This window comes from Scyliorhinus torazame, chromosome 1 (genome assembly GCF_047496885.1).
Source record: "Scyliorhinus torazame isolate Kashiwa2021f chromosome 1, sScyTor2.1, whole genome shotgun sequence".
Lineage (NCBI taxonomy): Eukaryota > Metazoa > Chordata > Chondrichthyes > Carcharhiniformes > Scyliorhinidae > Scyliorhinus > Scyliorhinus torazame.
The window spans coordinates 118,407,175-118,425,586 of record NC_092707.1 but is presented as its reverse complement, the minus strand read 5'-3'; the positions used below and the strand labels follow the sequence as shown (position 1 = coordinate 118,425,586).

Sequence of the window (18,412 nt, the reverse complement as noted above, 5' to 3'; positions counted from 1 at the left end):
TCAGTCGGTTTCCTTCATGTTTTGATTAATTACTATTTTTAAGGATGGTCAGTTGTTCTATTTTTATTGTTCTTTACTGAAGAGACTCTGCTTATACTGAAAAAGACAGTATTGTACAATCAAGTAGCACAGTTCAACAAGATTCAACATCATGCACACAGCTGAAGACACTAACATGAAAATTGTACAGATTGTTTTCTCAGTTGGCCTAGAAATGAAGCAATCCACAGTATTAGGACAGGGATATTCACTACATTTGACAAGTCTGAGCATCTTGTAGCCTTCATAAATCCAATAAAATAAGTACATAAAGACAGCTTCAAATGCCATTTTGAAGAAAATGCTGACCAAGTAAGTTCGAAGCAGGGGGGCATCGATTTTTGCTTTCTGCAAACCTTCATTCCGATTAAAGATTTTTATATTCTTCTTGTATTTTTTCCTTTGATAAACATGCATACCAATGAGGAATGATGGGATGGACACAAAGAGGAGCTGGAAAACCCACAGCCTGATGTGGGAGATGGGGAAGAAATAATCGTAGCAAACATTCCTGCAGCCAGGTTGCTGTGTGTTGCACACAAAGTCACTCTGTTCATCTCCCCATACAGTCTCGGCTGCCACCACCAAGACCAGGACACGGAAAATGAAAACAACTGAGAGCCATACTTTTCCCAGCGGTGTTGAGTACTTGTTCACTCCACCCAGCAGAGACTGAAGAGAATGCCAATCCATTTTGGGTCACCCTAGGAATAAACAGCACCAGTTACTGTACTGCAGCTAGGAATCTGGTAGGAACATAGGAATTGCTATAAAAAAATAATAAATTAAGTCCCTACAGTTCACCTGCTACCATCCTGTTAGTTGCATGGCCAAAGGATAAAACTGTATTGGTTCATCACGGCGGAACAATTTCTATCAATTAGTCTACAACATTCTCAGACATGAGGTGATATAAACCCCATTGAAATTAGATTTTACAGATTTGACATTAATTCCTGGGCCACTGCTGACACTTGACTATTGACGAACTCCCTGAGTATTTGTTGCCTCAAATGTTGATATATCTCTTGTTCTTAAGAAGTTCATAAAAGCTGGTGAATATAAACCGAGAGTGGGTTTCTCCGTCCCGCCGCACCAGATTTCTGATTCAGCACGCCTTCGGGATGCTCCGTTTCACCGGCTGGTCAATGGAGTTTCCCATTATGGGGCAGCCCCACGCCGTCGGGAAACCCCCGGGCTGCCGGCAAAATGGAGCATCCCCACGGCGGAGAACCCAGCCCCTTGTGTTCTAAACATCATACGGAAACTATTGAATACAGAAAATATTCCAATTTGTTACCTCACAAGATAATCCACTCATAATAGTTTTCTCCATAGAATCCCTACGGTGCAGAAGGGGGCCATTCGGCCCATTGGGTCTGCGTGATCCTCCGAAAGAGCACCCTATTGTTATGACCCCCTCGGAGATCACGGTTGTGGTGATATGCATCACCATATATACACAAGGGGTTAATGTAAATACACTACAACTAAGTAAATACTAGAGGGAGCACCGGAGATGTCATGGTATGCAAACATGCAGCTAATGAACACTTAGAATAGGACACAACCAATGAGCAGTCAAGGCATCCAATGGTGGCATTACCACAAGGGGGCATTACACAACCCATATAAAAGGACAGGGCACACATGCTCTGTCTCTTTCCACAGACAGACATCTAGAGAGTACATCAGGGTTGATCAGAAGCATCACACCCAGCACGTGGCTTTGAGCAGACTGGTTTAGTTAGACTGAGTTACTACAGTTAGATTAGCAGGAGAGTCGAACTCATTTAAGAACTGTGTTAATAGTTCAATAAACATATTGAACTCATTACAAAGTCTGGACCTTCCTTTGTCCAAGTATACATCAAGGAAGCAGCTTATGCTGCACGAAGAAGCATAACACAAAAACGGAATCAGCACCGTCTGTTTCCCGTGACCGCCTCAGAATACGACCTTCCCCGATGAACGAGACGGGGCTCCCCCTTTAACAAAGGGAGCCTCTCAGTATATAAACCCTGACCTGGATGCAGGTCGGGTAGGAGGACCTTTTGGGGAGTGAAGAGATTGTTTGAATGACAAGTAAATCGGTGTTCGTTCTGTATCCAACTGTGAGTGTCCATGTGGTCACTTCATCGTATTCTACATTGGCGACGATGTTGGGATTCCCGGAGCACGGGCGTGCCCCCATTCTGGAACACCTCCACAACAGGGGGTATCCAAGTTGAAGATGCTGGCATGTAGCTATGTCTGGTGGCCCAGAATTACATAGCCATCGAGAAGCTGGCTCAGAAGACCATGCCAGGAGAACCAGAAGGCCGGGCAAGTGGCATCACTACACCCTTGGGAATGGCCGGGCCGACTGTGGTCTCGCTTTCACATCGATTTTACCAGATCTTTTGGGGGGACAATGATCCTGATCATAGTAGACGCCCATTCAAAATGGTTGAAAGTCCACATGATGCAAGCAACCACCACAAGCGCAGCTGTGGAACGCTTGAGGTACATGTTCAGCACCCACAGCATTCCCGAGGTGCTGGTCACCGACAACGGAGCACTTTTACCAGTGCAGAGTTTGGGGCTTTCATGTCCGCAAACGGCATTCATCACGTGCCGACCGACTCGTACCAATCGCCTTCCAATGGGTTGGCTGAACGGGTGGTCCAGACATTCAAGTGGGGCATAAAGAAACTAACCACCGGGTCCTGGGAGACCCAGTTAGCTCAGTTTTTATTTTGTTACTGGACCTTAGCGCCACCACACGGGGCACGTCGGCTGAGCTACTCGTGGTCATCCCAGACATTTGGGAGAAGGTCCACCGCTGTCAAGACCGATCTGAATCGGATGCAGGCAGGAGCACGTCGCTCCAGTGCTTCGCATCCGGGGATGCAGTTTACGACCACAATTTTGGCACCGGGACCACGTGGATTCTGGGTGTGGTACTGCACCATATGGCGCCGGTCTCTTATTCGGTGTGGGCTCAAGACAGAGTCCGATCATCACGTGGACCAAATTCGCCAGCGCATTCAGGAGCCGCCGGAGCCTATTTCAGATGCCCCGGTCCCGCTAATCCCATGATAGCCATTGCCGCTCGACCAGCCGCTCCACCGGCCGTCGATGTACAAGAAGGTGAGATGCCTGATGCCAACCTATCAGATTCCGAAATGGATTCCAGCAACAACCAGACTTCGATGTGCCACAGTCCGTATTGGCCATGCTGATCCAGCCAAGACGCTCTGTGAGGCAATGCAGATCCCCGGTGCGGTATAAGCCCACCGGCCCAGCTCTGTTGACACCTGAATGCCGCCCTCAAGATAAGCGGACCAGGGGTCCCTCGCTACAGACAATGGACATTTCTCCAGACTAAGGGGGAGGAGGGGTGTTATGACCCCCTCGGATGTCACTGGATGTGCATCGTCCATTTCCCTGTGATCACCTCAAAATATAAACGTCCCGATGAACGGGGCTGGGCTTCCCCCTGAACAAGGGGAGCCTCTCAGTATATGAACCCTGACCTGGATAGAGGTCGGGAGGAGGGCCCTTCGTGGAGTGGAGGGATTGTTTGTATGAGAAGTAAATCATTGGTAATTTTGTGAGTTCCCATGGGTCACTTTGTCGGATTCTACACCTACCTAGCTAGCACAATGGTTAGCATTATTGCTTCACAGCGCCAGAGTCCCAGGTTCGATTCCGGGCTTGGGTCATTTCTGTGCGGAGTCTGCATGTTCTCCCCGTGTCCACGTGAGTTTCCTCCGGATGCTCCGGTTTCCTCCCACAAGTCCTGAAAGACGTGCTTGTTAGGTGAATTGGACATTCTGAATTCTCCTTCTGTGTACCCAAACAGGTGCCAGAATATGGTGACTAGGGGATTTTCACAGTAACTTCATTGCAGTATTGTAACCCTACTTGTGACACTAATAAAGATTATTATCCCCAGCCTATCCCCGTAACCCAGTCTAACCTGCACATTTATGGTCTCTAAGGGGCAATTTAGCATGGCCAATCTACCTAATTTAGACATGCTTAGACTGTGGGAGGAAACCGGAGAACCCGGAGGAAACTCACGCAGAAACAGGAAGGATGTGCAAACTCCACACGGTCACCCAAGGTCAAATCAAATCCGGGTCCCCAGTGCTGTGATGTAGCAGTGCTAACCACTGTGCCACCATGCCAGCCATCTCTTGCCATGCCGATATTCCAGCTCATAATTGTGCTCAGTATTGCCCACACTCCTTAGGCGGAATTTAATTGAGGCAATGGGGGTTTTGTGCCCACCAGCTGGAAAACCGACAGAAGACCCCCCACCCTTCACATCTTTAAGAATGGCTGCCAGAATGAAGTGTCAAAGTTGCCCTTAAGTGGCCTTGGAAAGCTTTCCTCAGGATCAAGGACTCAAGGGAAGGAAATCCTGCACTCCGAGAGCTTCTGGCCAGAGCTGGCAGTTATCTTTTATTTTATATTTTCATGGGATGTGGGCATCACTGGCGAGGCCAGCATTTGTTCCCATCCCTAATCATCCTTAAATTGATTGGCTTCCATTTCTGAGGGCAATTAAGTGTCAACCACATTGCTCTGGACCTGGAATCATGGGTAGGTCAGAGTGGGTAAGAATATTTCCTATCCTAAAGGACATTAGTGAACCAGATGGGTTTTTACGACAATCATTGATAGTTTCATGGGCATCATTACGGAGACTAGCTTTATATTCCAGATTTATTAATTGAATTTAAATTCCACTAGCTGCCGTGGTGGGATCTGAACCCGTGTCTTCAAACCAGCTCTGAATTATTAGCCATTACCACTATTCCACCGTCTCACCCCACATTGCAGGCAGTAGCAGCTGGACTAGTAGAAGCTGCTGGTAATGTGCCCAGGGACAGGCCTACGATCACCAAGGGGACCAGGGCAAAGATGAGTGAGGGTGGGATAGGGGTCACGGGATGGGTGTCATGGGAGGCAGGGTAATGGTGGTTGGCAGAAAATGCAAGTGGTGGTTCTCAAAATGCAGCCCCCTTCCCAATGCCAGGTCCTTCAATCAGGCACAGAGTACTTATGAATGAGAGACCACTTCCTAGGAGCCTGCAATCAAACACAGCAGAATTTTGCTTTCCTTGTTCCTCGCATGGCGAGACCCTGCCTGCTGCTGGTTGAACACCAGCCATGGGATAAGGTCCTTCAGTGGCCATTAATTGGAACAGAATAGGAAGGTTGTCCATGTGCCATTTTGTCCCAGGTTTAATCAAAGCAGGACTGGAAGGCGGGTGCGATACCCATCCTGTGCCTTCTAACCCGATTAAATTTACACCCCCCCCCCCCCCCCCACAGTTCAAACCTGCCTCATTGGAGGGCATTACATTTTGCCACTTCAGTTCCAAATGCAGATATAAACCAGGGCACGGTTTAATTTAAATGAGAACAGTTTATTGTAACATATCATCATCCGTATAGCACAGTGTACAGAATTACACTCCAAAAAGGTTAGTGTGCTGTCCACATCACAACAAACAATAATTGTGTTGCATATTCCTATTACATCTAGGAGTTAAAGTCATTCAGTTTCTCAGCTCAATGACCAGACAACCAGACTGCCCTCATAGGCTACAGACTAATGGAGAGAGAATACTAATGGAGAGAGAATATTCTGGATCCATTCCCCAGGGGAAGAAAGAGAAAATCTGAAAACCTATTTATAAATAGTCAATCGAATAACAAACCGAAACTGACAGTAGAATTTGTTGCTTCATTATCTGCCACATAATCAATTGTTTATTATCTACTGTCCACTTTTTAACAATCAGTCATCACACAAGGCCAAGGCAACATATCAAAGAGAAACTTTCTAATTACATTTACTGAACTTTCCCACATTCCACTGTTAAAGACACTTTCATATTGAAGGAATGTCAATAACAGTATTCCCACTAGTGGCAGCACATTCCCGTACCAGCCTCCCCGAACAGGCGCCGGAATGTGGCGATTTGGGGCTTTTCACAGTAACTTCATTTGAAGCCTACTTGTGACAATAAGCGATTTTCATTTCATTTCAACATAAAAGACCTGAACGCAAGCTCTGGAGAGCTAAAAGAAATTCTGACCCAGATTTACAGCATGGATCCACTTAGAAGTGAACCTTAACAGCTAGATTCCCACTTCAGCTGTGACAACCATAGGTGCCAGCCTCCAATAGTTGTATTGAAGTGGCATCAAGAAATATGATAAACAGGAAAGAGTGGTGCATAGAAGTTATGGGCTATTGTGTGAATGTGCCCCATGGACCGCCTGTGGCATGTTTCATTCCTTTGTATCTCAACCTTTGCTCATTTACATGAACATCAAGCAACTCCCAATTATCAAGTATATAAGCTCAATTATCTAGTTTTGTATAAAACATTGCATCTAATTATTTGATGTACTGACATCTTTCTTCCACTCAAAACATGGGGCTTCAAATCTGCTTCAGGTTCCTTATCATCTATGCATGAATCACTTTATTTATGATTCTTCTTTGGTGAACATATTTGATAGACACCGGCATCTCCACATCATATTTGATAGAGGTCACATTCCCAGAGGTCCCCTCCATAGCATTACAAAAAAGGCAGTGATCATATTTCTTCCAAATGTCTGTGACATGTAACAGTGACAAATGGAATAATCTGAAGTAAAGATGCCCTGAATGCATAAAAAGTGCAAGCTTATCATTTCTTCCTGAAAATATCACATTGCAAAGTCACACAATGATCTAGTGACGCATGAAATATATACATATTCTATCATTATAAATAATTCACAAATCATTGTCTTTATTAGCATATAGAAGTATGATCTGAACAGCTGTTTTGGTCATCATCGACTATTGCTCTGCTGATATTTGAGGAATTAGGCGCAACTGCTAATCTTTTGTCTTGTTCATTGTTCGCTGTTGCAGAAGCCAAGCTTTTCTTCCATTGCACAATGAAATACCTTACAAACAAATAGCACAATTCAGCAATATTTAGCAAGATGCATACTGCTGAAGTCACTAACATAAAAACAGTGAAAATAGTTTTCTCTGTTGGCCTAGAAATGAAGCAATCCACAGTGTTAGGACAGGGATATTCACTGCATTTGACCAGTCTGAGCATCTTGTAGCCTTCATAAATCCAATAAAATAGGTACATAAAGACAGCTTCAAATGCCATTTTGAAGAAAATGCTGACCAAATAAGTTCGAAGCAGGGGGGCATCGATTTTTGCTTTCTGTAATCCTTCATTCCGATTAAAGATTTTTATATTCTTCTTGCATTTTTTCCTTTGATAAACATGCATACCAATGAGGAATGATGGGATGGACACAAAGAGGAGCTGGAAAACCCACAGCCTGATGTGGGAGATGGGGAAGAAATAATCGTAGCAAACATTCCTGCAGCCAGGTTGCTGTGTGTTGCACACAAAGTCACTCTGTTCATCTCCCCATACAGTCTCGGCTGCCACCACCAAGATCAGGATACGGAAAATGAAAATGACCGCAATCCACACTTTCCCCAGGGACGTTGAGTATTTGTTGACCCCATTCAGCAGAGAATGAAGGAAATACCATCCCATTCTTGGTCACTCTAGGAATAAACAGCACCAGTTACTTTACTACAGCAGGAAATCTAGGATTTATCCACAGATCATTTAAAAATTGTGCATGTTTGCTCTTCCTGTTCAAATTCCAGTGGAGATTTTTGCCACATACTTTTGTCAATATTCAACAGTGAAGCTGATTGGTCTAACATTTACAACAGAGATCCTATATGTAAATAGTTTACTGTCAGAATGTTGCTGCAGGCGCTCACTGGTTCCCGACACACCCACACAGGGCCACCCTGGCCCAATCTCTGCTGCACAGAAAATACCAGCTTGGCACCTTGGCAGTGGCAGCCTGGCAATGCCCTTGCAGCTGGAAAAGCCATGTAGGCATCTTGGCAGTGCCAGGCCAGTGCCCAGGTGGCCCAAGCAGTTCCAGGGTATCACCCTGCCCAGAGGACATGCACCTAGGGCCTCCAATCCCCTGGTAGACCCCTACAAGTACCATTCCAGCAAGCCCCCGTTTGTGGAGAACAGTACTGAACAGCACTCTAAGGCAAGAGAGTTAGATACCACATCTTGGTAAAATCTTGGTAATGCATATTAGCGTGAGACTAGCTGTCTCACTTTAATATGTAAATTTGCCAGAAAGCAATCCCGCCCACAATGGGTGGGTCTCACAAGATCACGTTAGATCTCGTGAGTTGTGATGAGCAGGGTAGATCCTGGCGCTGCTTTTTGGGCGCACCACGACCAGTAGATCCTGCCCTGAGTTTTCACTGAAGTAAGCGAAACTAGGATGTTGGGCAGCAGCTCCCAGGTTTATTACAAAATAGCTCACATTATATTTTGCAACAATCACTGAAAACTACAAGTAAAAAAATGTACTCTTTGGACTTCAGAGACAATGCTATGTTCATCCCCATTACATTTAGATGTTAACAATTTCATAACAAAGATCTAAAAATCAATATAAGCTCAAATGTAGAACTCATCTCTGAGTTAGAAGTTCATAGGTTGAAGCCCCATCCAGAGAGCATATGATATAGGCTGACAGTTCAGTTTAGTGCAGTTAGAACTGTTGGGGGTGATTTTCAGCCCGTGAACACTCAGTGAGAACGGCGACGTGGGCGTAACATCCAGAGGGAATCAGGAAAAACGATTCTCTCCGGAGAGATCGCCTTTCCTGATTTTCCCCGCGAAAGGGGAGGAAACTAATTTAAATGTCGGGTGGGGGGAGAGTGGGCAGTGAGGGGGAAACTTGCAAGCATGGAAGGAGCGGCCACTGAGGGGAAATGCTGGCGATAGTACTGCAGTGGTGATGGTGGGGTGCAAAGGTTGTCTAGAGGGAGAGGGGGGAGTGGGGCGCACAGCAAAACACGGTAAAACTTCAATTCTGATTGGGACACTTTAAAGATGGCGCCCCGATCTCTGTGGAGCTGCGTGCCGGCTCCATCAGACTCTTCCCCGCCAGAGTTACAGCCTAAACCATGTCCATTCCTTTTTTGCTTTAAAGACGTGGAAAGGTCTGTGCAATTAGAATATTACATGCCCATTTTTAGCCTGAGACTGACGCTTTGGAAAAGTATAGTAAGATTCCATCCGTTGTCTCTTGCATGAGCTTCCTCTCTCAGCTGGTGTATAAGATTGCTTTGCACTATTTAGAGAAGAGTAGGGGAATTGTTCTGCTCTACATTCAACTCTCGTCATAATCACAAAAAACAGAATATTTTGTCATTTATAAAATTGTGGTTTATGGGACCTTGCTACGCACAACCTGGCTGCATGAGAATCTCCATAATACAACAGTGAGTGCAAATATCCAGTGGGAATTTGTTTTGAACATTTCAAGATTTAAAAAAACACTAAATAAAACCATCTTCATTTGTAGGAATATTTGAAAGTGAATGGTAATCTGTTCATTTGAACAATTTAGGGGCTGGTTGAGCACACTGGGCTAAATCGCTGGCTTTTAAAGCAGACCAAGGCCAGCAGCACGGTTCAATTCCCGTACCAGCCTCCCCAAACAGGCGTCGGAATGTGGCGACTAGGGGCTTTTCACAGTAACTTCAATTGAAGCCTACTTGTGACAAGCGATTTTCATTTTTCATTTCATTTCTTAAATGAATTCATTCTGATCACACGTTGCATGATACAACTATATCTGTACTTGAACAGATCTAGGTCAATACAGCACAAATATAACAGATAATAACTGCAATTTCGCGTAGAATTAGATGTTTATTGGGAAATTGGAATGCTGCTTTTCTTCTCAAAATTGTGCTACCATATTCAATCCCAGTTTTTAAAATTAAAAATAAATATGTCCAGGTAAAATGTTATTGAACACTGACTCCTCCTTAAGCAGTTCAAATAAAACATCAAACATTCAATAAAAAAAAGGATTATCCAAACAGCCTTCAGTGATACACCACACAAATTGAGTAATCTTCTGTACTGCCGAGAGCTAGATTCATATTATAAACTAAACACATGTAGTAGGCGCATATGTGTGACTACCAGTCAGATTGTTATTCTAACATAGGCTTATGCTAATATTCCTATATTCAACGTTCAGGAAAGGCCATGATTCCATGCACTGCTTCTGTCCACCTACTTATGGCAGATCACAAAGCGGTATCTGGGATCAGCACAGCGTAGCATGGCAAACGTGATTTGAGAAAACTATAAAGAGACAAAACTAACAAGATCATAGGTGTAAAGAAAATAAAACACTGATTTAAGAAAACTGAAGAAAAACTGATGATTAATAATAATAATCAGCTAAATAAAGCAGCAAAAAAAGCAACAAAAAAATCCTTTAACAGCGCATTGTGTCTTTTAAAAGCGAAATTGGGCCTTGGCTGCAGAAAAATACTTTTCACTGTAATTCGGTACATGTGGCAATAAGAATCAATCAATCAAAATAAAAGCTCATTTCTTAATATCTTTCCATTTTTCACAACTTTAATGGATAACACTGTGTAGTACCAAGTTCCATATTCTCACCACTTTCCGGGTAAAGAAGTTTCTCTTGAATTCACTATTGGATTTATTCTTAACTGTCCTTTATTTATGACCCCTAGTGTTGGTGCCCCGCCCCCCCACAAATGGGAATATCTTCTCTATGCCTACCCTATCAAATCCCTTAATTTTAAAGATTATCAGATCACCTCTCAACTTGCTCTTCTCTCAAGAAAAGTGTCCCAGCTTGTTTAATCTCTCATTTCCGTTCTGTTGTCAAATTGCAAATCTTTTCGAAAAGATGGTGAAAAGCAAACATGTGTGGGAAAATATTTATTTCCATAGATAAATTATCTACAAAACATACAGGTCATAAAGTAAATTCAACTTACCTTGATCTAAGTTCAGAATTATTTCACTGGAGAAAGTATTGGGTGAAAACACTGCCTGCAATATCCCAGGCTGATATCTTGACTGAAACCAGGGAGCTTTCTCCAATGTGCCTATAATCAAAAGCAGAATCAGTTTGGATAAAACCCAAAAAGGCAACCAAAATGAAGAATGTAGGTGGATCGTCTATAAAGGAACATTGTTCCTCTTAACATTCTTCTATTGTTTGTCCGAAGCTACAAAGTCATAATTCTGCACTAATTTCCTTTTTCCTGCATTCTCACTGTACAAACTCAGGATTTGCCTCCAACCCTAACTCATTATTTTACAAGGACTTGAAACTGTGGAATTCCTAAATTCTTCAGCTATTCCCTTCTCCTGCATACAGATTTTCAACATCCAAACTTGCGGCAGCTCTTTGTTTAGATCTCTCAGTTACATGGACATTCGGTCCATGTAGGTGAAGCCAGTATCCTTAGATAACTCTCTTAGCACAATGTTCTATTCCTTTCTCCAGTACGTATCCAGCTTTCCCTCAAATTATTCTCTACCATTTGCCTTAGCCACTCCCTGTGGTGGTGAGTGCCACAGGTAAAGAAGTTTCACCTGAATTCCTATTAGATCTATGTCAGTGGGAACTACTTCTAATTTTCCCAGTCCAACCCCTTCTTAACATTAAAGATCCTTTGACTTCATTTTTCTAGAGGTAAGAACCCCAGCCTGTTAAATCTTTCCTGATAATTATAACCTCTCAGTCCTGGTATCATGCTTGCAGATCATTTTAAATAGATTCTAAAGGCAAAAGTTTGTGGGGAAACATGCTTTCTATATCTAGACAAATTGTATTTTTAATCTACAAGAAATACAGGGCATAAAATAAGTTCATCTTACCTTGTTCTAAGCTTAAATTTACAATTTCATTGTAGAAAGTACTGAGTGAAAACACTACCAGTAATATTCCAGGCTAATATGTAGGTCGAAACCTTCTTCGCCAAATGTGCCTTTAATCAGCTGCAGAACCAGTTGAAATGAAGCATACACAAAGAAGCATTCTTAAGTGCAGAATGTAGATAGACCGGCTATGAGGACCATTATTCTCCTCTGACGTTACAATACATTGGCAATATGGCTCAGACAAATGCTGTAAAAGCATTGGCACCTTTAGCTATCATAAACGCATCATTATAATAAATTGACAGAAGCGTGTAGTGCGTTGTTTGGAAGTAATGTAAATCCTTTTTAAGTGCAGGATAATCGATGACCAGGATTGCTGATGTAAGAACATTCTTGTTATTCTTGGGAGTGGCAGAGCAGCACGGTGGCGCAGTGGTAGCACTGCAGCCTCACGGCGCTGAGGTCCCAGGTTCGATCCTGGCCCTGGGTCACTGTCCATATGGAGTTTGCACATTCTCACCGTGTTTGCGTGGGGTTCGCCCCCACAACCCAAAGATGTGCAGGGTCGGTGGATTGGCCACACTAAATTGCCCCTTAATTGGAAAAATGCATTGGGTACTCTAAATTTATTTATTTTTAAAAAATTCTTGGGAGTGGCACAAATAAGTTTGCACCAAATAATGTTGATGGTAACTTCCTGTTGGCAACTTTAAGTGCTCTTATTTTGAGACTAATGTACATTACAAGGAAACTGTCCAGTTGCTATTGAATTATAACATTGCTTTTGTTCCCCTTAAGATAGAGAGTTTTATTATTAAACTCCTGACACAGATCAGAAGACAATCTTTACTCAGTTTCAGACTAATTGTCAATGAGTGTCTCCATAAATATGTTGAAGTAATTATCCAATGAATACTCCCCACCTTTGTACACTTAAGCTTAAGTCATACGATTACATTTATTACATCAAGTATGTTTAATTATTCTATATTATTATTTAAATATCAACAGAGGTTACTGCTCCTGGCAAACAAAAAGTGAGCTTGGAGTGACACTTGCCAAACAATGGATAAGCAAAGTAATTTGGGTCAAATTCCACTTTTTGTGGTTCAAAAGCAGCAAAGTTCTGACTGAGGCGTCTGCAATTTGGGGCATAATATAAAAAAAACTATTGGGCTGGGAATGACAGTGGCTTACAATAGGCCCATGGTCCAAGGAGACTAATGATGGAATAATGAGATCAAAGTTTGCTATTCCTACACGCATGCCAGAATTGCAACTAACTTTCAATAAGGTTGTGAAATAGAATAGTACATTACGTGCATAACTTGTCAAACCAGGAAGTGACAGGCCTTCAATGTTCAAGCTTTGACTGAAGCAATTATAAAAATATTTTCGCAGCCACGTGATTGAGAAGGAATTCTGCAAAATACCTTTCATTATTTTCAGATGATCTTCTCCTGTAACCAAGTTCTTTTCATAAAGCTGAGAATACGTATTCTCATTTGTGTCCCACTTAAAACAGAGGCACGGAAGTTGTAAGAAGAGAAAAGTGAGTGAGGCAACAACAAAGAAGGTGACCAATTCGGAGAAACTTCCATCAAAGTCCACAGGCCATCTATCCCTTGATGATGTCTCAGAAAAAATATTCTTAGGCGGCAACGGTTCAATAAGGAGACAGAAAGGGAACTTACTGTCCTACAACAAACCAACTTCCAAACATCCGGCTAGCCACAGAGAAAACAGAACAACACAAAGTGGTGTAGTTTTGTATCTGTAGCCTGATAGCATGCTTACTACCAATGAATCTAACCCTGCTATCAAGCTGTACCATTCTGCTGTTACACCAAGTTGATATCCAAGGTTGATATTACATTTCTTGGATTTCCCAGACCCACTCCACCTACCCAATGCCTCCCTCCCCCCACCTCCACTCCCCCCACCCCTCCTTTGCGGGTTTAATGTGGGTAGGAGGGGGGGGCGGGTTGGTGGGCAATGCGGCAGAAGCTGAAAAGTGGTAGTCACCATTAACTATTAGATGTAGTACGGTAAAACTCCTGTATTAGAGGTACGGGGGTAAATCCCTGCCTGCTGGCTCCACCCAGTAGGCGGTCTATAAATGTGTGTGCTCGCCGGTGCTGCTCCCATTCTGGCAGCAGCTATAGGAGGCCACACATCTTTGCTCAACAAAGCCTCGATTATTCACTACTCTCGTATTTGTAGTAATTGATAGTGCATCAATTTATTGAGCAAAGATTTTAAAATTATGGAACTTCGCATCAAGCCGGATCACCTACAGCTGAGCCCTCAAGCAGCCAACGCTACGTCCGCTTTTGACCACTGGCTAGCCTGCTTCGAAAGCTACCACCGAACATCCGCTGAAGAACCCTCGGATGCACAGAAGCTCCAGGTCATTTATTCACGGGTGAGCCCTAACATTTTTCCTCTCATCCGGGATGCGCCCACTTACGCTGAAGCAATGGAGCTCCTGAAAGGACATTTCGTTCGGCCGGTCAACAAACTACGCCAGGCACCTCCTGTCCACGAGACAGCAACTCCCCGGTGAGTCCCTAGATGATTTCTGGCATGCCCTGCACATCCTGGCGAGGAATTGTGACTGCCAGTCAGTTTCGCGAGTCCAGCATACAGAACTTTTAATCAAAGACGTTTTTGTTACGGGCATGGGGTCGGCGTACATCCGCCAGCGCCTATTGGAGGGGGGTACGCTTGATCTTGCGGGAACCAGGCAGCTCGCAAACTCGTTAACAGTGGCCTCCATAACGTCCAGTCGTACGCCCCCGACCGCAAGGCACCCTCATGGGCATTGTGGGCCCCACCAGCTACCGACCCCAGCCCACTGCAAACCTGCACCACGTGGCAGCCAGCCAACCCTGTGGGCCCAAATGCTACTTCTGTGGGCAGAACAAACACCCCCGGCAGCGCTGCCCGGCCCGGAGCGCAACCTGCAATGGCTGCGGTAAGAAGGGACATTTTGCTGCTGTGTGCCAGGCCCGGTCGGTTGCCGCTGTTTCTAGGCCCAGCGTTCCTACACCCTCCACGGCGGCCCGTGGGTGCCGCCATCTTCTTCTCCGCAAGCCACGTGCGGCCCGTGGGCGCCGCCATCTTCTTCGCAGGCTACGTGCGGCCATCTTCGGCGCCATTTTGATCGGTACCTCAGGACCCCTGCTCGTTGGGAAGCTCGTCTGGCCGCTGATCGCCTGCCACCACCGCTGACCAGCCCAGGGCCTCTCAGCATCAGCCGCAGCTCGCCTCGATCACCCTTGACCAGTCCCGGCCCCACAACCTCGCAACCGCAACGACAACGGTGAAAATCTATGGGCACAAGACGTCCTGCCTTTTTGACTCAGGGAGCACGGAAAGCTTCATCCACCCCACTTCGGTAAGGCGCTGCACCCTCGCGGTACACCCCGTTACCCAGAGAATTGCTCTGGTCTCCGGATCCCAATCCGTGGAAATCCGGAAGGACTGCATCGCGACCCTCACTGTCCAGGGCGTAGAGTTTAGCAACCTCCGGCTCTACGTCCTCCCCATCTCTGCGCTGCCCTGTTACTCGGCCTGGACTTCCAGTGCCACCTCCAAAGATTAACTTTAAATTTCAGCGATCCCCTACCACCCCTCACCGTATGCGGCCTCATGACCCTTAAGGTCGATCCACCTTCCTTGTTTGCAAACCTCACCCCGGATTGCAAACCCGTCGCCACCAGGAGCAGACGGTACAGTGCCCAGGACAGGACCTTCATCAGGTCGGAGGCCCAGTGGCTTCTGCAGGAAGGCATCATTGAGGCCAGCAACAGCCCCTGGAGAGCCCAAGTGGTAGTAGTAAAGACTGGGGAGAAACACAGGATGGTCATTGACTACAGCCAGACCATCAATCAGTACACGCAGCTCGATGCGTACCCCTTCCCACGGGGTCTCGGTCTTCCAACGTGAGGTGGACCAAATGGTTGACCGGTACGGACTGCGGGCCACCTTCCCGTACCTAGACAACGTCACCATTAGTGGCCACGATCAGCAGGACCACGACGCTAACCGTCTCAAATTTCTCCAGACCGCCAAACTCCTTAACCTCACGGACAATAAGGAGAAATGCGTGTTCCGACCAACCGCTTAGCCATCCATGGCTATGTCGTGAAAAATGGAGTTCTAGGGCATGACCCTGACCGCAAGCGCCCCCTCATGGAACTCTCCCTCCCCCACTGCCCCAAGGCCCTGAAAAAATGCCTGGGGTTCTTCTCCTATTATTCCCAGTGGGTCCCTAACTATGCGGACAAGGCCCACCCACTCATTCAGTCCACAGTCTTTCACCTGATGGCTGAGGCCCACCAGGCCTTTAACCGCATCAAGGCGGACATCGCCAAGGCCACGATGCACGCGGTCGATGAGTCACTCCCCTTTCAGGTCGAGAGCGATGCATCGGACGTAGCTCTGGCCGCTACCCTCAACCAGACAGGCAGGCCCGTGGCATTCTTTTCCCGCACCCTCCATGCCTCCAAAATTTGGCACTCCTCTGTCGAAAAGGAGGCCCAGGCCATTGTGGAAGCTGTGCGGCATTGGAGGCATTACATGACCGGCAGGAGATTCACTCTCCTCACTGACCAACGGTCGGTTGCCTTCAAGTTCAATAATACACAGCGGGGCAAGATCAAAAACGATAAGATCTTGAGGTGGAGGATCGAGCTCTCCACCTACAATTACGAGATTTTGTATTGCCCCGGTGTAGCGCACAAAGACTCCGAGAGACGAATAGAGTGAAGTCGATGAGGCTTTATTAAGCGTGACTGTTTCCCCCGCAGTTCAGTAGTAGACTACCTGCGGGGGAGGGCTCCAGGTACTTATACTCTGCCTTCAGGGCGGAGCAAGAGGTCAACGTCCAACCAGGACCCGGGATCTGTCAGCCAATGACATCATGGCTTCACAGTCCCACATGACCCCGAATGCATACTACCACATTCACCCCTTGTTAAAAATGAACCCGGCGGGGTGCTGCTTCGCATGGTGGTAAGGGTTTACAAGGCTGGTCCTGGGAGGAAAACTCTCAATATAACAGTATGTACAAGGTTTTTTTTTCCAACTATTTACAGCAATTGTCAGGAAAAGACAAAATGTCCTCATTAAAAGTCCACATTGTACTGTTAGATCGACGCCACGAGTCGGTCGGGCGGTCTGGTCGTCCGTGTCGATCGCCTTGGCCCCGGTGGTGGTGGTGCTTGTTCTGGTGTTGTCTTCTCCGGGAGCCTTACGGTTTCAGCTTGGGCTTTATTCCTGGTCGGGCCTGGGAGGAGGACTGATCCTCCTGGGAAGGGGGCGGTCGTGGGGTGCGGCGGTGGCAGGAATGGGGGGGGGTTGGGTGATTGGCGTCGGGGTGGTGTGTGTGTTGCCGGCGGGCGCCAGATCTCGCAGAGAGACCGTGTCCTGTCGGCCGTCGGGGTACTCCACGTAGGCGTACTACGGGTTCGCGTGAAGGAGGTGAACCCTTTCGACCAACGGGTCCGACTTGTGCGCCCGCACGTGCTTTCGGAGCAAGATGGGTCCTGGGGCCGCCAGCCAGGTCGGCAGCGACGTTCCAGAGGAGGACTTCCTGGGGAAGACAAGGAGGCGCTCATGAGGCGTTTGATTAGTGCTAGTCTACTACTGAACTGCGGGGGAAACAGTCACGCTTAATAAATTGTAGCGCACAAAGACTCCGAGAGACGAATAGAGTGAAGTCGATGAGGCTTTATTAAGCGTGACTGTTCCCCCGCAGTTCAGTAGTAGACTACCTGCGGGGGAGGGCTCCAGGTACTTATACTCCGCCTTCAGGGCGGAGCAAGAGGTCAACGTCCAACCAGGACCCGGGATCTGTCAGCCAATGACATCATGGCTTCACAGTCCCACATGACCCCTAATGCATACTACCACACCCGGGAAGCTCACCCCCCCCCCCCCGATGCCCTATCCCGAGGTACATGTGCCAGTGCACAAGTGGACCGACTCCGGGCTCTACACGATGGCCTCCGTCACCCGGGGGTCACCCGGTTCTTCCACTTCATCAAGGCCCACAACCTGCCCTACTCCATTGAGGAGGTCAGGACTGTCACCAGAGACTGCCAGATCTGCGCGGAGTGCAAATCGCACTTCTACCGGCCAGATCGAGTGCACCTAGTGAAGGCCTCCCGCGCCTTTGAGCGCCTCCGCATGGACTTCAAAGGGCCTCTCCCCTCCACCGACCGCAACACGTACTTTCTGAACGTGGTCGATGAGTACTCCCTGTTTCCCTTCGCCATCCCATGCCCCGATATGACTTCTGCCACGGTCATTAAAGCACTCCACAGCATCTTCGCTCTGTTTGGTTTCCCCGCTTACTTCCTCAGCGATCGGGGATCCTCCTTTATGAGCGGTGAGCTGTGTCAGTTCCTGCTCAGCAAGGGCATTGCCTCGAGCAGGATGACCAGCTACAACCCCCGGCGAAACGGGCAGGTGGAGAGGGAGAATAGGACAGTCTGGAAGGCCGTCCTGCTGGCCCTACGGTCTAAGAATCTCCCGGTCTCCCGCCGGCAGGATGTCCTCCCCGA

At 46.6% G+C, this 18,412-nt stretch overlaps 2 protein-coding genes across 2 annotated transcripts; both read right to left on the bottom strand.

Annotated features, from left to right (window-relative positions):
- Nucleotides 1-53: 53 nt before the first annotated feature.
- Nucleotides 54-11,054, bottom strand: LOC140411376 (gap junction beta-2 protein-like). Its single transcript, XM_072500496.1, has 2 exons — nt 10,949-11,054; nt 54-743 (listed from the first exon to the last, which is right to left on the bottom strand). Exon 2 carries the CDS (start codon nt 730-732, stop codon nt 64-66), a length of 669 nt encoding a protein of 222 aa, XP_072356597.1. The 5' UTR covers nt 733-743; nt 10,949-11,054; the 3' UTR covers nt 54-63.
- On the bottom strand, nt 5,442-11,866 carry LOC140411365 (gap junction beta-2 protein-like). The gene is made up of 3 exons (XM_072500488.1): nt 11,838-11,866; nt 10,949-11,059; nt 5,442-7,636 (listed from the first exon to the last, which is right to left on the bottom strand). Exon 3 carries the CDS (start codon nt 7,623-7,625, stop codon nt 6,849-6,851), a length of 777 nt encoding a protein of 258 aa, XP_072356589.1. The 5' UTR covers nt 7,626-7,636; nt 10,949-11,059; nt 11,838-11,866; the 3' UTR covers nt 5,442-6,848.
- Between the last annotated feature and the right edge of the window lie 6,546 nt (nt 11,867-18,412).

Excerpts from the sequence above, each read along its gene's own strand:
- LOC140411376 (XM_072500496.1), bottom strand. The coding sequence starts at position 732 with ATGGATTGGCATTCTCTTCAGTCTCTGCTGGGTGGAGTGAACAAGTAC.
- LOC140411365 (XM_072500488.1), bottom strand. The coding sequence starts at position 7,625 with ATGGGATGGTATTTCCTTCATTCTCTGCTGAATGGGGTCAACAAATAC.